Raw genomic sequence first — 27,491 nt, 5'->3', positions numbered from 1 at the left:
TTTAAATCTAGAGGCAACATAGGAAACAAACTATGGAAAGGTAATTTTACAATTAAAATGAATACAAGTAGGAGATTCATGAACCGATCAAATAAGACATATATTCTTAAACTTTCACTAGCTTCAATCGTAATACATTGGTTATTATATAGCATTTTAACATTATATTCAGACAGAGCTTTCCTTCTTTCCAAAGTACTTTCATCTCATTTGTAAAAAAATAACAGATGTTCTACAATGTTAAAATTTATTTCTGAAATGCTTTATTTTTTTAATCAGTATACATTATATTAAGTATAGAATTTCCTTAAAAATTAACAAATACCTCCAAGTTTCACCGTTAGGACATTGATATGGAGAAGGAAACATCTGGCTCTTTTGACTTTTTACATTTATTCAAGTTCTAAATAGATTCTCCTGTTACGGTTCTTCTGTGCTATTTTTGTCCAAGTTGTGACAGCTAAAACAAAAGATAAATCATAAATATTACTTTTTTAATCACAAAATAAACTTCAGTGTTAATCATATTTGTAGTCACCTTAAATGCACACTTCTATCATGGTAAAATTTAGGCTGTTTCATGCACTGTATTGTATTTTAGAATAATACCTTTTCCCTCAGTATTCACTAACTTAAATGTTTCAGATTTATAGATATTTAAAACTTATGGTGAAAAGATGTGTCAACATTACATAGGAGCAAATTCAAGTAATAGAAAACAAAAACAGAATTAAAAAATATTAACTCAGCATGAAAATGTAAAGAAAAACGTGTGACTTCAATGATGACAATTCACTTTTCTATATATTTTAAGGTTTGTAAAAGAAATTAGAAATATATTTAACATATTTCTAAAGATCATTAAAAGGAAGGGAAAAGGATTTCAATTCTGGAAGGCTGGGTAAACTCCTATTGGACCAAGTCTCTAAGAGAGAGAAATTATAAATTTTAAACAAAACCAACTTCCTATAGGCAATGGGGAATGACGGAAAGAAGGTGAGTTTTGGCACAGAATCAACATTTGGAAGGAAGGAATAACACAGGCTGAGTTCTCTGGCTCTTAGCCTGAAGGCAGGCCACAGTTGGTACTATACTAGCTGCTAAAATGGATAGAAAACATAGTCTTTCTGGCTTGAAAAATCAGACGAAAGGGTTTGGGGGCAACGCTACTGGAAAGTGAGGGAGCCCTAAGTCTGTATATAGACTCTTCCTAAATCTGTGGTAAAACCCTGAACCACTGATGAATGAGAGAGACTTGAGATTTGAGCTGTTGCCGAAGAGAGAACATTGAGTCTGACCAACACTCTAGAGAAACAATTCAGTTTTGAAAATATAACAATGTAAAGGATACAGTATAAAATTAGTAAATACAAAGACACAGGAAACCAGGGACCCAGTCTCTAGCGGGGAAGACAATGGAGATCAATAGTGAGTTGATCCATGTGTGGTAATTAATAGCCAGATTTTAAAAGCAGCTAGGACAATATCCTCAAAGAAATAGTGAAAAATAGGCTCACAATGACAGAAAAAAGGAAATCTCAGCATAAAAATGGAAACAGATACACTGTAATTAAATTATTGAAAACCAATTATTGTGTGTGTGTGTGTATATATATATGTGAAATTAAGAGAACTCATTGCCAGCATACCCGAGCTACAATGATTGCTAGAAAGTTTTTCAGTCAACAGACAGAAATTAAAATCTGTAAGTGGGGATAAAGAGCACTAGAATTCATATCCATATAAATGCAAATGATTTATGTCTTTATTCTACACATGACTGTTTAAAGCACAAAAAACACTGTCCACTATTTTGTAAAATTAATGATGTATGTAAAATATGACAATTGCAGCATAAATGTTGATATTTATGGTTGAAGGCTTCCACATTTAATACAAGTGCCATAATAACTGGTTTATTAACAGTTAAAGGTATATATAATGTGATTTCTAGAGCAACCCTAAGTTAATAATGCAGAAATGAATTAAAGTGGAATTCTAAAAAGTGTTCAAGTCTTACAAAGAAAGGAGAAACAGAGAAAACAGTAAAATGGTAGGCCTAAATCCAATCACAGTAATAATTACATAGATGTTAAAGACCAATGCACTCCAATTAAGAGAGACTGTCAGAATGGCTGGCTGTTCATTGTGGGTTTAAAAAAAAACCCATAAGATCCAACAATATTCTAAGATACAGTATATAGTTGGATCTTGAGAGAGATATATATATATATACACACACACACAAGATATAGGCTTTAAGTATAATATGCTTGATATATAAGATATATGCTTTAAATTCACAGACAAGTTGAAAGTAAACAGATGGAAAAGTTATAAGACGCAAACAGTAAGTATAAGAAGACTAGAGTAGCTTTATTATCAGATAAAGTAGATTTCAAGACAAAGAGCATTACTAGATATGTAGAATGTGGGCATAATGATAAGAGCCCACTCATCAGAATATACAACAATCAAAACTCTGTATGTACCTAATAACAGAACTTAAAAGCAAACATTGACAGAACTAAAGGAACAGACAATTCCACAATCACAGACGGAGATTTTTAATACCTGATAGAACTAGACAGAAAAAAAATCGATATAGAAGATCTAACTAATGCTATCAACTACTTTGACCAAATTAATATTTACAGCTCTTCCTTCAAGTTCTTCATATGGAGTGCCTAGCAAGATAGACTATATGTTGGTTTATAAAAGGAATTTAAATTTTCAAACAATTACCTTACATGTAAAATGTTCTATGACAACCAGGGAGTTAAATTAGAAATCAATAAGTTATCTAGAAAAACCACAAATACTTCAAACAACAATAGATCTCTCTACAAGGGCTAAAGAATAAACCACCAGGTAAATTAAAAATATTTCAAATGATAATACAAATATATCAACATTTGTGGAATGTGTCTAAAGCAGTGTTTGGGAAGACTTTAAACTTTATGGCTGTCAAAGCTTATTTTAGAAATGAAAAACTAAAGTTAATGATTTAATAATTATCCAATATCAGATAGTAAAAGAACAAGGTAAACCCAAAGTAATCCAATAAAAAGTAGAAACCGATGAATAGAAAACTAATAGAGAAAATTAGCATTAACACCATCTAGTTCATTGAAAAGATTAACAAAATTCAGAATCTTCTAGTTAACCAAGAAAAGTTCCATTTATGATGTTCTAGAATATTTAAGACTAATTTATGGTGGGAAGACATCAAGACAATGTTTTGGGAGCAAGTTTTGACTAAAAGCAAGGACTGACTGGCAAAGGCCATAATGGAACTCTGTGTGAACTTCTGTGCCTTGCTATGGTTTGGGTTACTCAGGTGAACAATACCTCTGACAGAGGCAGGAATGAACACTCAAGATATGTGTATTTCACTGCTGTAAATTTTACTTCCAGAGAGTAACACAACAACTAAACAAATAATGAAATCTAGTGAATGATATTGGCACTGATGTATTAAGGGGGAAGTGTACTGATATCTGTAATTTACTCTGAAATTAAGCTGGAGTAATGAACAGAATGGAAAGATGGACAGGTGCTTATAAAGCAAATGCAATAAAATGTTAGTGGGGAATGTAAATGTATTCACTGTAAATTCTCTCCAGTTTTCCTGTATGTCTGAAATTCTCATAATACCAGTGGGCTACTGCATTAAGGTTAAGAATAAAAGAACCATATGATAGTGGGTAAGAAAGTTGTGCTGGGAAAAGGTGCTAAAAACGAGCAGAGGGTACAGTTATGATTTTTATGATAGCCAAGGCAAAGGTGAGTAAATATTATTGGTCAGCCTACTAAGCCTCTGAGGCAGTTTAAGCTTTAAAAAGCTGAAGTTAATATTGGGAACAATAGTCAAAGAATGTAAAGACTTTCTACGCCTCAGCAACTGCCATCATTGACTTTCAAGGTGAATGACATTCTGTTGTATCAATCCCCCAAGAAACAATTTCTCAGTCCAATTTGTGATATGACTGGCAAAGTCAGAAATATGGACAGTATGTCAAGGAAATGCTGGACTGAATTTTGCCTAAGCAAGGACACTACTCCAATTAAAAGTTTTCAGAATTAAATTTACCTTTTCATAGATTTGGGATAATGGAAATAACATTACACACAAGAGTTTCCTTTAGAGTTGTCCATGGCAAAACCTTACATTCTTCTAGTTCTGTGGCTTTTTGTTTCAGCTGGCTCAGATGAATAGGATTATCTTGCTCTCGTTTGAAAAATATCAACAGCAACTTAAGGTATGTTAAAGAAACAAACTAAAAAGTACACTTTACCTGTTTTATGAACTGTGTAGCATTAAAAAGTTCACTGCAACCATATAAAATATGCTTGCCTTGTTTCCCCTGTAAAAGAATCAAACACAGAACTCACATACAAATAATAAGTAACATTTTCAATATTCCTAAGAAGAGGGGTTAAACATAACAAGACTTTTTGTTATTCTTAAAGGTTTTATTTCCCTTTAGGGTGAGTACTGGATTTTAGTGTACACCTATCTATCCTAAAATTACATGGAGTCAAGTAGTGAAATGGGCACATTTTTTCCATTCAAAATGTGTTAGGCACATTTCTAGTGCCATTTACACTGAAAAGAGAAGGAACATGATGAGTGACCCATTTCATGGGAGCAATAATTATAAAATCTTCAGCCAACATTCTATGTAGGACTGTAACTACTTGAAGAAAACATTTACAGTTTTGTTACATTGAAAGTAGAATATGGTGTGAGCAGCATGGATTGTCATTTAAGACTCATCTGTGATCATACAGTATTTATATGTTAATATACCCTATTCCTCAGAAGAAATGGAGTGGCCATCATGGTCAACAAGAGAGTCCGAAATGCAGTATTTGGATGCAGTCTCAAAAACGACAGAATGATCTCTGTCCGTTTCCAAGGCAAACCATTCAATATCATAGTAATCCAAGTCTATGCCCCAACCAGTAATGCTGAAGAAGCTGAAGTTGAACAGTTCTATGAAGACCTACAAGACCTTTTAGAATTAACACCCAAAAAAGATGTCCTTTTCATTATAGGGGACTGGAATGCAAAAGTAGGAAGTCAAGAAACACCTGGAGTAACAGGCAAATTTGGCCTTGGAATACGGAATGAAGCAGGGCAAAGACTAATAAGAAAATGCACTGGTCATAGCAAACACCCTCTTCCAACAACACAAGAGAAGACTCTACACATGGACATCACCAGATGGTCAACACCGAAATCAGACTGATTATATTCTTTGCAGCCAAAGATGGAGAAGCTCTATACAGTCAGCAAAAACAAGACCAGGAGCTGACTGTGGCTCAGACCATGAACTCCTTATTGCCAAATTCAGACTTAAATTGAAGAAAGTAGGGAAAACCACTAGACCATTGAGGTATGACCTAAATCAAATCCCTTATGATTATACAGTGGAAGTGAGAAATAGATTTAAGGGCCTAGATCTGATAGAGTGCCTGATGAACTATGGACTGAGGTTCGTGACATTGTACAGGAGACAGGGATCAAGACCATCCCCATGGAAAAGAAACACAAAAAAGCAAAATGGCTGTCTGGGGAGGCCTTACAAACAGCTGTGAAAAGAAGAGAAGCAAAAAGCAAAGGAGAAAAGGAAAGATATAAACATCTGAATGCAGAGTTCTAAAGAATAGCAAGAAGAGATAAGAAAGCCTTCCTCAGCGATCAATGCAAAGAAATAGAGGAAAACAACAGAATGGGAAAGACTAGAGATCTCTTCAAGAAAATGAGAGATACCAAGGGAACATTTCATGCAAAGATGGGCTCGATAAAGGACAGAAATGGTATGGACCTAACAGAAGCAGAAGATATTAAGAAGAGATGGCAAGAATACATAGAAGAACTGTACAAAAAAGATCTTCACGACCCAGATAATCACGATGGTGTGATCACTGACCTAGAGCCAGACATCCTGGAATGTGAAGTCAAGAGGGCCTTAGAAAGCATCACTACGAACAAAGCTAGTGGAGGTGATGGAATTCCAGTTGAGCTATTCCAAATCCTAAAGATGATGCTGTGAAAGTGCTACACTCAATATGCCAGCAAATTTGGAAAACTCAGCAGTGGCCACAGGACTGGAAAAGGGCAGTTTTCATTCCAATCCCAAAGAAAGGCAATGCCAAAGAATGCTCAAACTATCGCACAATTACACTCATCTCACATGCTAGTAAAGTAATGCTCAAAATTCTCCAAGCCAGGCTTCAGCAATATGTGAACTGTGAACTTCCTGATGTTCAAGCTGGTTTTAGAAAAGGCAGAGGAACCAGAGATCAAATTGCCAACATCCACTGGATCATGGAAAAAGCAAGAGAGTTCCAGAAAAGCATCTATTTCTGCTTTATTGACTCTGCCAAAGCCTTTGACTGTGTGGATCACAATGAACTGTGGAAAATTCTTAAAGAGATATGAATACCAGACCACCCTATCTGCCTCTTGAGAAATTTGTATGCAGGTCAGGAAGCAACGGTTAGAACTGGACATGGAACAACAGACTGGTTCCAAATAGGAAAAGGAGTTCGTTAAGGCTGTATATTGTCACCCTGTTTATTTAACTTATATGCAGAGTACATCATGAGAAATGCTGGACTGGAAGAAACACAGGCTGGAATCAAGATTGCTGGGAGAAATATCAATAATCTCAGATATGCAGATGACACCACCCTTATGGCAGAAAGTGAAGAGGAACTCAAAAGCCTCTTGATGAAAGTGAAAGTGGAGAGTGAGAAAGTTGGCTTAAAGCTCAACATTCAGAAAACGAAGATCATGGCATCTGGTCCCATCACTTCATGGGAAACAGATGAGGAAACAGTGTCAGACTTTATCTTTCTGGGCTCCAAAATCACTGAAGATGGTGACTGCAGCCATGAAATTAAAAGACGCTTACTCCTTGGAAGGAAAGTTATGACCAACCTAGATAGCATATTCAAAAGCAGAGACATTACTTTGCCAACAAAGGTCCATCTAGTCAAGGCTATGGTTTTTCCTGTGGTCATGTATGGATGTGAGAGTTGGACTGTGAAGAAGGCTGAGTGCCAAAGATTTGATGCTTTTGAACTGTGGTGTTGGAGAAGACTCTTGAGAGTCCCTTGGACTGCAAGGAGATCCAACCAGTCCATTCTGAAGGAGATCAGCCCTCGGATTTCTTTGGAAGGAATGATGCTAAAGCTGAAAGTCTAGTACTTTGGCCACCTCATGCGAAGAGTTGACTCATTGGAAAAGACTCTGATGCTGGGAGGGATTGGGGGCAGGAGGAGAAGGGGATGACAGAGGATGAGATGGCTGGATGGCATCACTGACTCAATGGACGTGAGTCTGAGTGAACTCTGGGAGCTGGTGATGGACAGGGAGGCCTGGCGTGCTGCGATTCATGGGGTCGCAAAGAGTTGGACACGACTGAACTGAGCTGAGCTGAGCTTTCTGATCTGATACCCTATTCCATTCTGTAACTATGAATTTCATCCTTAATCTTGACAGAATGTTGGCACCCAGTAACATGCAGTCAAAACTCTTTGACTAGAGAATTTTGGTAAGTTCTTAATGCTGAAATTCTTATATGTATTGTGAACTTGAAGGCAAATTTGTAAGTTTTATTTTGTAATGTACAAACCAAATGTGGTTAATCAAGGAACCAAAAGAATTACGGCTTTGCAATACAAGAGAAGGACATTTCTTTGGGATATATTGAACTGAGTAAACATCGCTGAGAGAACAAGCAAAGCAAAAGTCACATCTCACCTTTTCTTCAAAATGAGATGGTATGTGTAGCCAGCCATTAAATAGGGCCATATAACTGGGATTCTTGAGGCTATGCTCACATGAGGGCAGGAGTACATAAGGAAACATTAGACACATTTCATTTTCAATTGTGAACCACCAGGATACCCTGGTCTCAGGGGAGCGCCAGTCCTGCCCAAGGAGGGATCTTATATTCCTCTCTGGTCACACAGCAGAAACAAGAAAACATGATAGCAACCAAGTGAAATCATCAATCTATGTTTTCCATTAAAGAACACTGACAAACTAGTAGAAGTTGCCCCCTGGTCTATCTTGGACCCTAGCACATGCCTATTTTAAACACTAGTTAAAACATTTCATTCAGGGTTGGCCAAACATCAGCACCAGGGTATCATTAACTAGCTGAGATTAATCTTGTGCTTATGTAAGTATATTCTCTCTCCATCCTTGATCAAGCTTTCTTAATTGTAATTATTTGTCACCATTTTTCATCCTTTATAGCATTTACAGAATATAAAAACAAAGATAAACACAAAACTCTAATCTTCTGTGTCATCTAGTGAGGTATAGTTATAATTAACACTGCAGTTTAGTAATATTTCAGTGTAAAACTTATTAAAACTATGTACAAATTTGATATTTCTTCTTTCCATTAAAAACTGAACTTTTTGAATGTACCAATACCTTGATTCAATGCAACAATTAATTATTAACTAAATCTAGCTTATTCCCTAGCCAATCACCTTCCAACAAAAGAACAACTGGTCACTGATATCAGTATTATCAAACATCTTGTTAAAATCAATCCAATTAATTTTATCAAATACATCAATGTTATACCAAATAGCAGTTACATTATAAGTCAGACTAACATTATTACCAAATAAATCAGCTAGAATTCTTATAGTATTTTCTTTGCCTTCCCAACAAAAATGGTACTTGCTCATTTTGTGAATGGGTATAAATCAAGTGCCATATTAGGTAATTCTCAATTACAAGTCTTTCAGAGCCATAGGCATAAGTTTTGTTTCATACTACGAGGCTGTATTACATAGGCATGAGGCAGGCAGGCGGTCACAGACCTACTAGAGTGCTCAGTTTCCCCTAAATGGGGCTGAAATGATAGAAAAATGAACATTATGCAGAACAAAGGAAACAGTAAGACCAAATGGGATTAAAAAACAAAAATTCTCATGATAATTAGATTATATGGCTTAGTAGCTACTAAACATTAATGGCTCTATTAAAAACCCATTGGAAACCTTAAATTTAACAGTGAAAGGCAGGATGCTTTGCCCCCTAAAATCAGGAAGAAGATAAAAAAGTCTGCTCTGGACTCTTCTATTGTTATTGGAGGCTCTAGCCAGGGTGGGTAGGCAAGAAAAAAGAAAACACATCCCGAAAGGATAAGGAAGATACTTATTCACAGATAACATGATATTGTTTATAGAAAATCTTAAAAATCCATTAAAAAACTATCAGAAATAATAAATGAGTTTAATAGGGTTGCAGGACATAAGATCAATATACAAAAACTAATCAGATTTCTATATAATTGCAATGAACAACCCAAAAATGAAATGAAGACAAGACAATTCCTCTGAATCTGTTTGGACAGTTTCTTCTTTTCACCTGTGTGTAAACTGGGATTAATGGTTTCTGCATTTGTACTAACCAGTGGATAACAGAGTCTTATAAACTCTCACTCAGCCACCTACTCCCTGTGACTGGGAATGAAGAACGGGAAGTGCAGCAGTCATACCGCTGCCACTGTGGATTGGAGTCGTGCTGAAGCTGATGGTCTCCTAAACCAGGGGCCAAATTCTGGGTAAGAATTACGGACACATGGAAAGATGGAGAAGTTTTGATCCTCAGAAATGGAGCCAATAGGTAAGTATTAATAATAAAAAAAGCTAACATTATCATGGTACCCTGCAAAAGGTTGGGAGCAAGAGAATGATACTCTTAGCTATATTTACAGATGCCCACAACACCTGCAGAAACAGCCTCCTTTATTTGAAGCTGAAGGCCCAAAATGGATTCTGGTAGGTTTATGAAAGATTTAATCTAGACTTATGTGCTATATCTCGATGATGTTACCCAGAATAATTCTAATACTTCCTTTTGTTTTACATATTCTCATTTTACAGGTTTTATATATTCTGGAGGACCCCTTCTGGGAGGCAAAATTAGGATATTGTTGCTGCTCAGATGTGTACAGAAGAATCTGTTCAACACAAGAGCCAAAGACCACTGTGTAAATATGAACCCAAGTGATCATCTGTTAAGAATATACCTGATATAGAGACATAAAACACCTGTTACATGGCTGATGGGTCAAGTGTCATGTGCCCTACTATCTGTACACCATGTTTTGGTGAGTGAAAGGCATTAACAAGTTAAAACAAAACATTTTGTAAACTGAAACCAAGTAAAGGATAACTTGGTGGGCTTACATATCTACCACTGATAACCCTGAAGTTCTGGTGGAGGTGACTGATTGGGGAAAGAACTAAACTTAGTTAACAATTAATTGTCACATTTATTCAATTTATTAATACATTTCACAAAAATTAAAATTTCTGTGGTAGTGAGGGGTAAGTTACGAGGTTTATGCATGATTAAAAACAAGTTTACACTGGACTATCTGGTAAACTGCAAAGTTTCTTTAAAGTTACACCTGCATTTCAGTCACTACACTACACAAATGATTATTATTTTTTTGTTTTTATCCCTGTTTTTCTGGTCTGTAATGTGTTAAAAAAAAAAAAAATGCAGAAGGAATGCTGATAGGTGTAATTAAGAAAAGTTACCCAAGGATGGGATTTAAGTACAGGATTAATTTCAGCTGGTCTGTTGCAACCCTGTGTTTACCCTTAGGTACATACCTGGAACCAATCATGTTGCTGACCCATGGCCAAATCTAAATGAAACAGATTAACATAGTCTGCCCCAGGGTCACAGACAGACCAGGGGACAACCGGCACCACTAGCTTGTCAGCACTGTTCACAGAACTTTTACAGATTCATGGGTTTTACACCTGGTTTCTGTTACGTTCCCTTGCTTTTTGCCTTTGAGCCTGGTCATGGAGCCCGATTCTGGCTATATGAACAGAGAAGGGTATAAAAGACATCTCTGTGTAAGACGGATGCTTCCCTGAAACCAAGGTATTGTACACAGATCTGAGTGGTGGTCCACATTCTGAAGCATGTTCTCTGCGACTGAGGTAGGACCCCTGGAGGTGCCTGATGATTCTGAAGCTCTGTGACATCCACCTATGTATTTTTTTCTCCTGCTGTACGAAAATTTCAGTATTTATTGATGTTTTACATAATATAGGACCACAAGGAATAATCATTAAGTGAATAAATGAAGGTTATAAAATGTCACTAACAATCACTAGTTCTGTCGCCTCTGCATTTTAAATGGCGTTTTTGCTCTCCAAGTTACACCTTTCCCTTCATATTCTTTTGCTTAGTTGTCTGTCACTGCTGCTGTTAGCTCTGAATAGCACACCACTTCTAAAGTGCTACCTCTGAAGTGCCTATTTGCTGAAAAAGCAGACGTTCCAAGTTTGTTTGAAGTATGTTGCTGACTTAGGTCAATAAGATGAGAGAAAAGTGCTTAATTTAGGTAAATGGAGTTCAGTACATCATTTCACCCAGGGAGACTTTAAACATTTAAAGTCAAATTAAGATAGCTGCATAGTACATTACATCAAGAAGATATGTTATTTTCCAGATCAAGTAAAATTTTAGGCCAAAAATGAATGTGACATGGAAAAATGCTCATATATTCATTGTTTTCTTATCTGCCAGATTTTTAAACTACCTCTAGAAAAGGGATTATTTAAGAATCAGGAAAGCCATCAGAGACTGCTAATATGTTAAAGACACGGAACAACTGTGAAACCTCAAATAATAAAAGAATATGAACATCAAATGTACCTTTATGTAGTCAACCAGATTTTGATATTCAATGTAGTTGCCTCCTCCCACCACAAAAACAATTGCCTAAAAATGCAAGTAGAAGAAAATAGGTAAGTTAAAAGAAACGGAACAGTATTTTAGCTCTCAAGCAACATGGCTTTTAGTGTGGAGCCTATTCCACAACTTTTGCTGCTGCTGCTAAGTCGCTTCAGTCGTGTCCGACTCTGTGCGACCCCACAGACGGCAGCCCACCCGTCCCTGGGATTCTCCAGGCAAGAACACTGGACTGGGTTGCCATTGCCTTCTCTGAACAAATTTTGCTAGTTAGTTTTTTTTTTTTTAACCTTCCTAAGTGCCTGATGCTCCTTCAATGATAGAGAAATTTATTTTTTAAAGTCTATAAATTTCTAATGTCTATTGGGTATTAAAGTGGAGATTTTTCAGAAACAATTATGAGGAAAATAAACCTCATCTTTCAATTAAACAATACCAAATAAATCCATAGGGCTTTTTCTAAAAGTCATCTTTGACTTTATTGTTATTTATAATGAATCTTCAGTACACAGGATCAGATTGATCAAGACTGCCAAACAGTAATCATCATAAAGCCATAGGACAAAGATATCCTTCAAGACTGCTGGGTCACCTTTTCATCCTTCCATTTTAGGGACAGAGAATTTTTATATGAACTTACCTCTTGGAATGGATTTTTGTTTCTTGGAACTGAGCTGTAAGAACAAACAATAAAAAACCCATACTGAAAATTTCACCCAAAGCTTTTCTTAAGGATAAAAAGGCATGGAAAATATATATATACACACACACATGCCCTATTATCTGTGTATTTATAATTCTTCTTAAGTGGGATTCAGAGAACAAGCTAAATGAGGTACATGTCTCAGTGTCTAAAAGGGAATGAGGCAACCTGTTGACTTTCAAATTCCACAAGACTGAGAGGGAATAGGAAAGATGGAGCATTAGTTCCCACAACGAGTGGAGATCTGGGTGTAAGGTAAATTGATAAAATACATGCTTTAGTGATGAGTGAAAGTCGCTCAGTTATGTCCGACTCTTTGCGACCCCAAGGACTATGCTGGAGTGGGTAGCCTATCCCTTCTCCAGAAGATCTTTCAGACCCAGGAATTGAACTGGGGTCTCCTGCACTGCAGGCAGACTCTTTGAGCTACCAAGGAAGCCCACTTTAGTGGTAAATTATGTGCAAGTTTTACCATACTGGACAGATTATAGTTTGTGGGTATCTACATTTGTGGAAAAACTATGCAAACACATGTATGGCAAGGATAACAATTTAGGAAGGAAAAGGGGGATGAAAGAAGGGATCTGTATTTTTCTGTAACCTCTTTATATATTAATTACATATTTATTTACTTCAAAAATACTTGGTGTCTAAGAGCTCTTTTTAATAAAGACAATTTGCAAAGCTTTTGTGAGTCAAATATATATTTGTTTTGAGTGCTAAAATAGGCTATACGAACAAAGATAACTTAGGTTTTCCTCACAAGCCATTTTTGAAAATCTCAACCAAGGGGAAAGAGCTATTATAACCGCTCAATGATTCGGTGACTGATTCCACAGTTCCATATTTTCCCCATTTCTGTGACCTGGGTGAAAATTCCAGAAAAGGGGCCAGGAGCTGCCTAATGCCTCACAGTGTTTAACTTCCTTCTAGAGTGCTTGAAGTTCCTCTAAGAGCAGACATGAGGAGAGGCGAGACTTCAAAGAGCACTGCACTACCAGTTGTTAAAAACCGAGATCTACTTGTGATGAGACAGCTCAGGAGAAAGCTGAGCCTATTAAAAATGAAACTCTGTGCTTCTCTGTCTTATCAACACTCCTAATATTCCTTCTTATTATCATGAATAAACTAGATATAGGGAAAATTGAAAGAATTTCTCAGAAGTTTCTAAGAAGCAAAATATATCTACTGATAGAAATATAAGGAAGGAAAAAATTGTAAGCTTGAGGACATCAAACGTGTTGTAAACCCACCATTTAAAAGTGTACAATTAGTGGTTGGTCTTTTAGTGTATTGCGAGTTGTACAACCATTACCACTGTCTAATTTTAGAACATTTTAATCACCCACCAAAGAAGCCCCATAGCCCCTGAGTGTCGCTCCTCATCCTCTTCCTTCTATAATTTATTCTTTTGTCAAATTCTTTCTTACCAGCTGCAGCTGCTAGCAGCAGCTTCTTTTGCAACTCTGGTATTATTTCTGGTAAGTTCAGAAAAGAGAATAACCTTTATGTTTCCAAAGTAATCTAATAATCAATTTTTTAGTGACCAGATTATCCGATCTGACTATCTACAAAGATTTGAAAGCTTGGGATAAATCAAAGTTTGAAAGATCCCAAACATGAGGTATAGGCAATAAAGAAGCTTCACCCAAGTTTTGCTGCTAAAGACCATTCCTCCAAGAAGGTTTGTTCTATAATTTTATCCTTTTTTCTGTATTTTATACACTACTATCATACCACCAGAATTAAATTTCTAAAAATATACCTATAATAAAGATAGTATCTTACCACACCATGTTTGTCAAAAAATACAGAAATTATTTGCAGAATGTTTCACTGCCAAAAAGAAGGATTCACAGCAATGGTCCCCAGGGGCACAGATTGTATGGATGAGTTCAATAAAAAACCAACTGGTATCCAACATAAAGCCTTCCTCTTTTTCATTTGGTCCAAAATATCCAAATTCTCCTTTTCTACACATAAGATTGTAATACCCTCATCATTTCATTAAAAACAACAAGCATCTAATGTACTTTTTTTCTGTATATATACTTGGAAGGAAAAGCATCAAAGGGTTAAGTATAATTACCAGTGATTACCTCTGGGTAAAGAGATTCTATATGTTATTTACTTACCAGTTTTCTATACAGTTTGAATTTTTAATAATAAGCAATTACTGATTTATAACAAAAAAATCAGTAAACGTTATTTCCATATCTGGTGGGAATGAGGAAACATACAACAAATTATGCAAGAGCTGCTTACCTGTCATTGCCCCGTAGCATTTTGGGATCAAAATACCTATAGTCATCAGTTTCCTATTTAAGAAAATAGAGAACTTTACCACAACTATGGAATTTCTCTTTAGAAAGTTCAAGTTTTGCTTAGAGTATTTTAAGATTACTTGATGAATCTACTAATGAATATTAAGCTGGTAGAATAAACAGCCATCATCAACACTTACTGTGCATTAAACATCATTCTAAGTGTCTCAGATGAAATTACATAATCCCGTGTCATCTCTGAGGTACTTGTTGTTATCCATGTTTTTCAGATGGGAAAACTGGGATACAGAGAGGTTATCTAACTTTCCTAAGTCTTATGACAAGTGTGGAAACTCCAGATCTGAACCTGGGCAGTCTAGTTTCAATGCCCCGGCACTTAACCACTATGCATGCTGCTTCTCAAGTGTATACCTGTTTTTATGTAGAAAACAAACTATGGTTATAACCGGGGCGGGGCGCAGATAAATTAGTAGTTTAGGATTAACATATACACACTACTATATATAAATTAACCAATAAGAAACTATTGTATAGCACAGGGAACTATACTTAATAATTGAGAAAAATAAATATACCTATAAGCCTATTATAAGCTAATGCACTTAAGTATTTTTGCTTTTAGAATTTTATTACATTATTATATGTCCATGATTTTATTGATTGTGCAGAATACCTAATACAGGTTCAAATCTTTTATAATTGAAACCTCTGGAGTTAGATATATTTTGCAACTTTGAATTTAAAAAACTGTAGATAGATAATATCATACATAGCAACTCTATATAATGTAGTATTCCCAGTGGGCAGCACCCCATCATCTAACATGGTAATATTTCTGCAGCTAAACAAATGAATATTAACATAAAGTATGATAAACTATAAAGAACCTCAATATGAGTTAAGGTTAGGTTTTGCCAAATGAATTATACAAAATCTTTTTGGATTTCAGAACTTGTGGATAAGGGGTTGCTGGCCTCCATACTACATAATCGACAAGCTTCTTGATATTAAAGATTTAGAAAGTACTGCTTTACTGCATATAATGTCATTACTTCCTAATATCTATCTCCTTCTCCCTCCAAAGCACAAACACCCAAAGGAACTTACTCTTTTCTGCGATGTTTTTTGATTCTTTTCTGGATGACCCTACCCAAAGGTGATCAGTGACCAACTCTGCATTATCATTATCTAGTCCTGCACTCAGTGCTGGCCAGTGCTAACAATCGCAGAACTCTCCCTGAACCAAAAGTGAAGTCGCTCAGTTGTGTCCGACTCTTTGTGACCCCATGGACTGTAGCCTACCAGGCTCCTCCGTCCATAGAATTTTCCAGGCAAGAGTACTGGAGTGGGTTGCCATTTCCTTCTCCAGGGGAGCTTCCCAACCCAGGCATCATACCCGGGTCTCCCGCATTGTAGGCAGATGCTTTACCATCGGAGCCACCAGGGAAGCCCAAAACCAAATGCAATGCCATAATCCTTCAACACTTTGTTCCAGGAAACCACTACTACCCAGGTGTACAAGGGTAGATGAAACCTATCTAGTATCTTGCCTAACCCCTTTTATTTTATTCAATCAAGACAAATCACAGATCACTTAGTAAACTGAGTGATAACAATGCACCTAGAATTAGGTTACAGCATTTTTAAAGCTTTTGAGATACAATATATTCAAGATTATTAGTCAGGTCTAACTTTGTACACATTGTTAATGTCTTCAATGCCTCCAAATCATTTTTCAATATGGGAACAAGACGGGGATAAGAGAGAGTGCAGGCATCTGTCCCACTTAACAGATGGGTGAAAAAACGCTTTTAAAGTAGAAAAATTTTACTTTTTCTAATTAATTAAAAAATATCTGCCTGTGGTAATGTGCCTTCAGTTATAAAGTCAAAGTCACTAGAACTGATAAATGAATTTATAGAAGTTGGAGACACATGTGAATAAGACCCATAATAGCCATCCATATGGCAGAAATATGGATTTGGCATCTAAATTTTTGCATTTATTTATATTTTTAATCTTTATAATCGTTTGGGATAACATCTTCCAGAAACCTACTGCCTATTATAAAGTAGTATTCTCTAAAGACAATCACAAATGCATTAATCATAAATGCATACTTCGCTAAGGCTTTTCAAGAAGCATTCCTTCATATATTCTGTACTCTTCATTTATTCATATACTCTAGGGTACAGTAATAACAAAGTCTATTGTTATTACATTGTCTACTATGTTCTCTGTATTGATTCTAGAAAAATCCACTCCTTTTTAGCTTATCATTATAGACAATTTTCTCTTTCCTTTCATAACTGCAACTGCCCTTTACTGGACTTTTTTTCTGTACCACTGTATCTTTGTTTTCACATGGACAGATTTTAAAATTTGTTTTTGTTATTTTCTTTAATGTTATTATAATCATGTTATAACAAATATGAAATAATGACATATTTATCTGCAGATTCTGTTCTTACTCTGCTTCTCAGCCTGGTATGCTAAGTCTTGATGCCAAGTCTACAGTGACCCAGATCAACCCAAACCAGGGTTCTGATCTATTCCAGACAACCACTCTCTTTCCAGTTGCCACAGTAACATGGTGGGCTGGTTTATGAAACAGATTGTGATGATTTTTACATTCCTTTCTTGAATTATAAACAGCTCAAAAACCCATTTTTTAAGTAAATGCTAACAATATTTACTCATTTATCTCTTCATCAAACAATTTCAATTTACTTTTTAGGCCAAAAGAATTTGGTGCCATCTGAACACATGCTCTTAAATTTTTTACTATGCAATCCTATCCTAATTTAATTTCATAAAATTAAACTGGTCTGGTACTTTTCATATTATACCAACTGATGCTCACTAGTTCTCTTTTACTTATAGAAACTTGCTCCTTAGGATATATATAGGATATGATCTACATTTACTTTGCATGAGAGCCGGCCAGAGTGGATGCAGTAATGGCTAAAAACTGCTGTTTGAGGATGTGGACTCTTTCCTTTCCCTCACGCACTCTGCTGAGATGAAGCCCACAACACACTGAGCTTATCACCTTTGGTACAGGTAGTTTGGTATGCTCAAGAATTTACAAGTACAACGTTATATGCTACTCACAGGGTTTGACTTCATCTCCATCAGATTGTCTAAAATACGAGTAACAGGTAGATTCTGTGGAAGAAATCATTGAGTATTTTGTTAAATATCAGAAGAAATGACACACCAAAATTCTTCTTTAGTAACAAGACAACCTAATCATTCTATAGTTCAGTATGTCTACCTTTCAATCAAACACATTCTAAGATTAAGTATTCTATGAATGGTGTCATACATGTAAATATCTTTGGCAGTACTCAAGGTTCCAAATGTAATCTTAAAAAATGTGTAGGTGTATCTAGGTTTAGTACAAATATATATTTGGGCTTTTTACTTTGCTGGATATCTGCTTTTTTAATACTAGTAAGTTTTTAAGAACCCTGCCTCCGTTTTTCATTTCCTTTCGGTATATTTAAGTTTCTTTAAAAACACAGTACATAGTTCACAAAAATATTAATATATGAGATTACACGACCTAACAGCTTTTCATTTCTAATGTATAATCTTCGATTATACATTAGATACTTGTGTATCTATGTATACTTGTGTATCTAATGTATAATCTTTGATTGTATGTATAAAGATACACAAAGAGCACAAAAGATATGAAAGAACACAAAGATACTTGTGCACTTTCATAAAAATGGGGAAATGGATGCATACACAACTTTTAATTTTGTCTCAGGTAGACTTCAAATTTTCAGTGACATACTGCACTGTCTTCTTACAGAACAAATTCCACTTTGAACATGAAATGTATAATACTGGTGCTGACAGAAGATTGCCTCCTGACATGCTTACATGCATTGGGATAAGAAATTGTACTGTTCTATTTCAATCTAACCATTTGAACCATTATTTTGAATATAACACATCGGGTACAAAAAATTTTCTAAGTGACTATTATGCCTATTCAAAGTTCATTTCTACTGGAATGGTTTTCTGCCCACTTTGAACTGATATTTCCTTTGTGAACTGTAGAGAATATTCTGGAAAGAATCATCTTGTATCTTGGAGATTTCATACAACAGAGGCAACCTTAAATCTCATTATTCACATAATAGTAGATAACACATTACTATTTCACAAGTTTTACTTTCTTTAGGTCATAAAACATTTTACTATTACTAAAATGGACTATCACTAAGGAAAACGGTGCTTTGCCCAGACAGAAAATATGCATTTCTTTTTTCTTTTTCTAGATTTGCAAGTAGAAATCTTTTAAGATAATCTTAGGCAAATAAAATTAAAGTTATTTCATTATACTCTAGATATTTTTGTTGGCCAGGAACTCCTTAATATAAACACAAGAACCAAATGTTCAAGCTCACTGAATGTACTTCCTGAATTCTATTTAAAATCTGAAAAAAGGTAGCTCAAAATTGTACCTTTTAAGTTTTGTTTCAAATAAACTTGAGTTTGTTCATTTAAGAATGTGAGTCTAAATCATACCCTTCTCTAAAGAATAACTGGGTACAGATTTAAATCTTAAAAATGCTTTAAGAAAACTAGTTACATATTTATTCTTAGTAACACCAACAAAAGATGAAGTACTCTGTGACAAAACAGGAAGAAATAATAAAAGAATTCTGGAGCAAGGCAACATTATAAATTATAGCATTTTACTAAAATTATATCTATTTCTCTAATTTACATTTAACTCCGAACTGTACTATGCTATTAGGTATATGCAATGGAGAAAAATTCACTAAAGATTTTATATAATTGGTAAAGCCATAAGACTCATATTACTTTTACTGTATTTGCAAAAATAACTGGAAAACTGCATACTTCACTTAGCATAAAAGTAAAAATTAAATTTTACTTTGTATTTAATAGCTCTGGTGTATCTGAAAATAAGCCTACCAGTGAACAGGTCATTAAAAAACACTAGAAAAATTTCTCTCTAGCAGAACAGTTCAAAAGTTTAAGAGCCCCGAGACTATTCTTTATGTTTTTGTTTGGTCTTTACAACCAGGTAACACTGAAAGAGTCATCAACCACTTCCACGTTATACAATATTCACAGATTGTCACATATTAAGGAAAACTTCCAGTGTAGAGAATGATAAAAGAAATACACAGTGTCCTTAAAGGCTTAAGAAAGAGCACTTCAGGAAACAACTTCTGAGATCTCTGTCACCAACTACTGCTCTACCTAGCCTAAATGAAGCCTTGAGTTAGTGATTTAAAGAATCAATCTTATATTGATAATAATTTATATACAAGATAATTACTGTTGTTTAGTCATTGACTCATGTTCAACTCTTTGGCAATCCCATGGACTGTAGCCCATCAGGTTCCCCATCCTTAAAATTCTAATTGAAATAACTGAACTGTGGCAGCTAACAGACAGAAAACAGCATAACAAAACCATATAATTTTCTTCACTCAGCAGATGGTCTGTTCACTCATCTTAAAGACACAAAACAATTGTGTACCTCAATAAAAGGCATATAAATGAGATTTACTCATATGAAAGCCCGTTATTTAAAAAATTCCCAAGCATGTTTTTAAATCAGTCAATCCAGAAGGAAATCAAACCTGAATATTCACTGGAAGGACTGATGCTGAAGCTGCAATTCTCTGGGCACCTGATGCAAAAAGCCAACTCATAGGAAAAGACCCTGATGCTGGGAAAGATTGAGGACAGGAAGAGAAGGGAGAGACAGGGGATGAGATGGTTGGATGGCATCACCGACTCCATGGACATGAGTTTGGGTAAACTCTGGGAGTTTGTGATGGACAAGGAAGCCTGGAGTGCTGCACTCTATGGGGTCGCAAAGAGTCGGACATGACTGAGCGACTGAACAACAAGTGTGTTTTTCATTGTTTTTGGAAACTGCTTCAGATATAGAATGAAAAATGCTATTATCTAGGTTCAGTTCAGTTGTGTCTGACTCTTTGTGACCCCATGGACTCAAGCACACCAGGCCTCGCTGTCCATCACTAACTCCTGGAGCTTGCTCAAACTCATGTCCATCGAGTCAGTGATGCCATCCAATCTTATCCTCTGTCGTCCTTTTCTCTTCCCCACCTTCAATCTTTCCCAGCATCAGGGTCTTTTCCAGTGAGTCAGTTCTTTGCATCAGGTGGCCAAAGTATTGGAGTTTCAGCTTCAGCATCAGTCATTCCACTGAATATTCAGGACTGATTTCCTTTAGTCCAATGAATATTCAGGACTAATTATCTAGGTTACTAACTAAATTTTTATTAGTAGAAAGCACACCTGAATATCCTAAATTAAGGATTACTATGTTCAAATTTCAAATATATGAACATTAGAGAAGAAAATACAGTGAAAAATTAATTTCTAAAAATCCTAAATGCTTTTATGATCATAGTCATATTTTGTGATTTCAGTCACTGGAAAAGTTTAAAATTCTAAGTCAGAAGGGATCTACATAGTAAATCCAACATCCCCATCTTACAGATGCTGCTGCTGCTGGTGCTGCTGGTGCTGCTAAGTCGCTTCAGTCATGTCCAACTCTGTGCGACCCCATATACGGCAGCCCACCAGGCTCCCCTGTCCCTGGGATTCTCCAGGCAAGAACACTGGAGTGGGTTGCCATTTCCTTCTCCAGTGCATGAAAGTGAAAAGTCAAAGTGAAGAAAGTGACCTAGAAAACTGGACATGACAAAACATCCTATTATTTCTATCTATATTTTTTATAACTTAAAATGTTTATTCAGATAAAAAAAAAATCCAAACCAGTATTTAGAGATGTGAGGCATAAATTAGAATTTTACAAGCGTGAAACAAAGAATTCATCTCTACAAGTCTTCTTCTTTGATGTCTCTTTTCTCAGTTCCCAACCTGCCCCAGATCTCTTAAAACCTGTAGCAGTTCCTTTAAATTTTAAAACATTAGGACAGTGTAACTTTAAAAATGGCTATGTGTTTAAATATTTCTAGAGCAAGAGACTTTTTAAAAGTACTGAATTTACAGAGATTACACACCAACACATACACACAGGTTGAGGTCTGGGAGGGATGTAGAGAAACAAGCACTGTAAATCACTGCATATTGGTACATCTTTTCTGAACAGCAATTTGGTAATATTTACCAAGGACAATTAGAAATGTTCACCCTTTTGATTCCATAATTCAATTCTAGTAATTTATCATACTGAAATAAGTCAGAGATGAATACTCTGACCTAGAAAAACTAACATTTAAAACCTAGTTATATACCCTTGAGTATCTTGTATTTTGTTAAAACATACTGAATTTACTGTTTTATAATACTTTTATTTTACATTTACAATGAACCGCTATCCCCCAATCAATAACCAATGTCCCCCAAATGAGTGAATATTTCCTTGAATTCTGAAACTAAAAAGTCTTTTGAACATCTATTAAAAAAGAACAACACTGGCCTGGCTCTCTCCTAGCAGTGGTGACAGAAATGTGATGTAGAAACAGGTAACCACCAATCATTTCAAATTTTACTTCTGTAAATGAAAAACTGCCTATATCAAAGCAGTATGTTATATGCAATGTTAAGAACAGGAAGGTTTGAGGTCACAGAGGATCATCTGTTTTTATATTTTGCAAACTTCAAAGAAAACAAATCTTTTGTTAGCACAAGAAAATATTTAAGTGAATCAGTTTAGATACTTCTTACAGGCATCATTCAGGGATGTACATCATGTGACTCTAAGGTAATAAGTTCAAAGAGTAAATATGGGTATTGAAAAGACTGAAGCCTGTAATTTCTCCGTGCCATCAGTTATTTGTGAAAGGATTCCTTTGTTTAGGCAATTTTACTACTGGGATTTCCTTCCAACAGCAAGATATGAATTCTCCTCTTCAACTGCACATAGTCGCAGACTCCCCATCATGAATCACTGCCTTGTTGTGGCAAAGGGGCTTGCATAACTCAGTGAAGCTATGAGCCGTGCCATGCAGGGCCATCCAAAGTAGATGGGTCATAGTGGACAGTTTTGACAAAATGTGATCCACTGGAGAAGGGAATGACAAACCACTCCTGCATGCTACTTGTGAGAACCGGATAAACCATGTAAAAAGACAAAAGTCTATGACACTGAAAGAAGAGGCCCCCAGGTCAGAAGGTTTCCAGTGCGCTACTGAGGAAGAGCAGAGGACAACTACTAATAGCTCCAGAAAGAAGGAAGAGGCTGGGTCATATCATAACAATACTCACTGTGGACGTGTCTGGTGATGAAAGCAAAATCCGATGCTGTAAAGAAAAGTACTGGATAGGAACCTGGAATGTTAGGTCCATGCATCAAGGTAAATTGGACATGGTCAAGCAGATGATAAGAGTAAACAGCAACATCTTAGGAATCAGTCAACTAAAATGGATGGAAATGGGGGAATTTAATTAGGATAACCGTTGTATCTACTACTGTGGGCAAGAAGCCCTTAGAAGAAATGGAGTAGCCCTCATAATCAACAAGAGAGTCCAAAATGCAGTACTTGGATGCAACCTTAAAAATGACAGAATGATCTCAGTTCATTTCCAAGGCAAACCATTCAAAATCACAGTAATCCAAGTCTATGCCCCAACTACCGATTCCTAAGAGGCTGAAATCAATCATTTCTATGAAGACCTAGAAGACCTCCTAGAACACGCACACAAAAAATGTCCTATTCATCATAAGGGATTGGAATGCACAAGTAGGAAGTCAAGAGATTCCTGGAGTAACAGGCAAGTTTGGCCTTGAAGTACAAAATGAAGCAGTGCAAAGGCTAACAGAATTCTGCCAAGAGAGAACACACTGGTCATAGCAAACACCCTTTTTCAACAACACAAGAGACAACTTTACATATGGACATCACCAAATGGTTAATACTGAAATCAGACTGATTACATTCTTTGTAGCCAAAGATGGAGAAGCTCTATACAGTCAGCAAAAACAAGACTGGGAGCTGACTGTGGCTCAGATCATCACCTCCTTATAGCAAAATTCAGGCTTAAAGAAAGTGGGCAAAACCACTAGGCCAGTCAGGTACAACTTAAATCAAATTCCCTATGAATATGCAGTGGCAGTGACAAAGAGATTCAAGGGATTAGATCTAGTAAAGAGAGCGCCTGAAGAACTATGGACAGAGGTCCATAATATTGCACAGGAGGCAGCGAACAAAATCATCCCCCAAAAAAGAAATACGAGAAGGCGAAGTGGTTGTCTGAGGAGGTTTTACAAATAGCTGAGGAAAGAACAGAAGTGAAAAGCAAGGGAGAAAGGGAAAGGTACACCCAACTACATGCAGCTTCAGAGAATAGCAAGGAGAAACAAGAGAAGGCCTTCTTCAGTGAACACTGAAAAGATACAGAGGATAACAACAGAATGGAGAAGAATAGAGATCTCTTCAAGAAAACTGGAAGTATCAAAGGAACATTCCATCCACAGATGGGCCAAATAAAGGACAGAAATGGTAAAGACCTAACAGAAGCAGAAGAGATCAAGAAGAGATGGAAAGAAGAACTATACAAAAAAAGGTCTTAATAACCCAGATAACCACAACGGTGTAGTCTCTCACTCAGAGCCAAACATCCTGGCGTGTGAAGTCAAGTGGGCCTTAGGAAGCACTGCTGCCAATAAAGCCAGTGGAAGTGACAGAATTCCAGCAGAGCTATTTAAATCCTAAAAGATGATGCCATTAAAGTGCTGTACACATTATGTCAGCAAATTTGGAAAACCCAGCAGTGGCCACAAAACTGGAAAAGGTCAATCCTCATCCCAATTTCCAAGAAGAGCAGCACTGAAGAATGCTCAAACCACTAGACAATTGCCCTCACCTCCCATGCTAGTAAGGTTACGTTCAAATCCCTTCAAGCTAGGCTTCAGCAGTGAAGCCTTCTCAGTGAACTGAGAACATCCAGATGTTCAAGCTGGGTTTAGAAAAATCAGAGGAACTAGAGATCATATAGCAAACATCCACTGGATGACAGAGAAAGCAAGAGAATTCCAGAAATTGACTACACTAAAGCTGTGGACTGTGTGGATCATAACAAACTGTAGAAAACTCTTCAGTTCAGTTGCTCAGTTGTGTCTGACTCTTTGTGACCTCATGGACCGCAGCACGCCAAGCCTCCCTATCCATCACCAACTCCTGGAGCTCACCCAAACTCATGTCCATTGAGCGGTGATGCCATCCAACCATCTCATCCTCTGTCGTCCCCTTCTCCTGCTGCCTTCAATCTTTCCCAGCATCAGGGTCTTTTCAAATGAGTCAGCTCTTCGCATCAGGTAGCCAAAGTATTGGAGTTTCAGCTTCAACATCAGTCCTTCCAATGAACATTCAGGACTGATCTCCTTTAGGATGGACTGGTTGGATCTCCTTGCAGTCCAAGGGACTCTCAAGAGTCTTCTCCAACACCACAGTTCAAAAGCATCAATTCTTCTGCGCTCAGCTTTCTTTATAGTCCAACTCTCACATCCATACATGACTACTAGAAAAACCATAACCTTGACCAGATGGACCTTTGTTGGCAAAATAATGTCTCTGATTTTTAATATGCTGTCTAGGTTGGTCATAACTTTCCTTCCAAGGAGTAAGCGTCTTTTAATTTCATGGCTACAGTCACCATCTGCAGTGATTTTGGAGTCCCCCCAAAATAAAGTCAGCTACTGTTTCCACTGAAAGGGGAATAGCAGACCATCTTACCTGTTTCCTGAGAAATCTGTGTGCAGTTCAAGAAGCAATAGTTACAGCTCTGTATAGAACAACTGACTGGTTCAGGATTGAAAAAGGAGTATGACAAGGCTGTTTATTGTCATCCTGTTTATTTAACTTGTATGCTGAGCACATCATGAGCAATGGCAGGCTGGATGAGTTACAAGCTGGAATCAAGATTGGCAGGAGAAATATCAACAACCTCAGATATGTGCGACTCTAAAGGCAGAAAGTGAAGAGGAACTAAAGAGCCTCTTGATGAGGGTGAAGGAGGAGAGTGGACAAGCATGTTTAAAACTCAATATTATAAGAGAGCCAATGGGAATTTGCTGTATGACTCAGGGAACTCAAACCCAACGTGGTAACAACCTAGAGGGGTGGAATGGGGCAGGAGGTGGGAGAGATGTTCAAGTGGGAGGGGACATGAGTATACCTATGGCTGGTTCATACTGATGTTTGGTAGAAACCAACACCATACTGCAAAGCAATTATCCTTCAATTAAGAATAAATAAATTAAAAAAATATTACAAAAACTAAGATCATGGCATCTGGCCCCAAAACTTCACAGCAAACAGAAGGGGAAAAGGTGGAAGTAGTGACAGATTTCCTCTTCTTAGGCTCTAAAATCACTAGGGATGGTGACTGCAGCCATGAAATTAGACTATGATTGCTTTTTGGAAGACAAGCTATGACAAACCTAGACAGTGTGTTAAAAAGTGGAGACATCACTTTTTTGACAAAGGTCCGTATAGTCAAGGCTATGGTCTTTCTAGTAGTCATGTACGGATGTGAGAGCTGGACAATAAAGAAGGCAGAGCACTGAAGAATTGATCCTTTTGAACTGTGGAGCTGGAAAAGACTTTTTTTTTTTAATCTAACTTAATTTTATTTTTAAACTTTACATAATTGTATTAGTTTTGCAAAATATCAAAATGAATCCACCACAGGTATTAAGAGTCCCTTTGAAAGCAAGGAGACCAAACCAGTCAATCTTAAAGGATATCATCCCTGAATACTCTTTGGAAGTGATGGTGAAGCTGAAGCTCCAATACTTCGGCCACCTGATGGAAACAGCTGACTCATTGGAAAAGACCCTGATGCTGGGAAAGGTTGCAGGCAGAAGGAGAAGAGGGTGACAGAGGATGAGATGGTTGGATGGCATCACCTATTCAATGGACATGAACTTGGGCAAACTCCGGGAGACAGTGAGGGGCAGGGAAGCCTGGTGTGCTCAGTCCATGAGGCAGAGTAGGACACAACCTGGCAACTGAACAACAACAAACTCATACAATAGCCAGTGTGTCTGACAAAAGTCAGACAGAATCTTAGAAACTAGTGGTCCCTCCTCTGTCTCACATATAAAATCATTCTGTCCATAGCTGATGATAAGCAGAGTGGCATGACTAGATTCTCTCCTAGACAAGACTATACTCTTTTTTGAGGCTCTTCAAACTCTTTTTCAACTGGGCCTTGACTTTTGGACTTCTGTGTCCATCTCTGCATTATCCACTTTTAGAAAGAAATCTGCTAAGTCAGTTTACAGATAGAACCCACATCTCCTCGGTATCTCCCCATCCTTGACATCTTTTCAGTTTCCTCACCTTTTACCACCTCTCAGGAGATGTCCAATTTCATTAGCCTGCCTTCATCAAGAATCCCGTTAGGCTGGTTTAGCCAGAATCTTCCTTTAGCCCTGATGTTTTCTCTTGGTAATTTTCCATCCACCGATACCTACACCCTGCTACTGAGCTCTAATTTCCCACTTTTCCCTGATGTATTTGGAGTTAAGCCCAATCTCTCTCCCAGACTTCAAAACCCCACTGCAGTGGCGCCAACGTTGGCCTTTCACAGTGGTCCTCCTGAATAAAGTCTGCCTTACTGTACTTTAACAACTGTCGTAACTTCTTTTTTTTAACAAGTGCTAGGTTCAACTGTAAGTACAGTATGTTGGGCACTAATGTGTCCAACCTGTTTTTATGCCTTTTCACCTTTAGCAGTCCGAGAG

The 27,491-nt window shown here is 36.8% G+C and overlaps 1 protein-coding gene and 1 long non-coding RNA gene across 2 annotated transcripts in view; one reads left to right on the top strand and one right to left on the bottom strand.

The window, feature by feature from the left end:
- Positions 1-240: 240 nt before the first annotated feature.
- SCFD1 (sec1 family domain containing 1) overlaps positions 241-27,491 on the bottom strand; it is a 110,298-nt gene continuing 83,047 nt past the window's right edge. The window contains 6 exon segments of the mRNA XM_027520639.1: positions 241-460; positions 4,299-4,367; positions 11,726-11,791; positions 12,402-12,435; positions 14,730-14,782; positions 17,864-17,917. Of these exon segments, the coding sequence (XP_027376440.1) occupies positions 437-460; positions 4,299-4,367; positions 11,726-11,791; positions 12,402-12,435; positions 14,730-14,782; positions 17,864-17,917 (300 nt within the window). The 3' untranslated portion in view covers positions 241-436.
- LOC113879368 lies at positions 9,576-10,017 on the top strand. Its single transcript, XR_003507301.1, has 3 exons — positions 9,576-9,667; positions 9,759-9,822; positions 9,928-10,017. It is a non-coding gene; the product is annotated as an uncharacterized LOC113879368 (long non-coding RNA).

The sequence above is a fragment of the Bos indicus x Bos taurus genome, chromosome 21, assembly GCF_003369695.1.
Source record: "Bos indicus x Bos taurus breed Angus x Brahman F1 hybrid chromosome 21, Bos_hybrid_MaternalHap_v2.0, whole genome shotgun sequence".
Lineage (NCBI taxonomy): Eukaryota > Metazoa > Chordata > Mammalia > Artiodactyla > Bovidae > Bos > Bos indicus x Bos taurus.
This window is presented reverse-complemented; position numbering and strand designations above follow the sequence as displayed.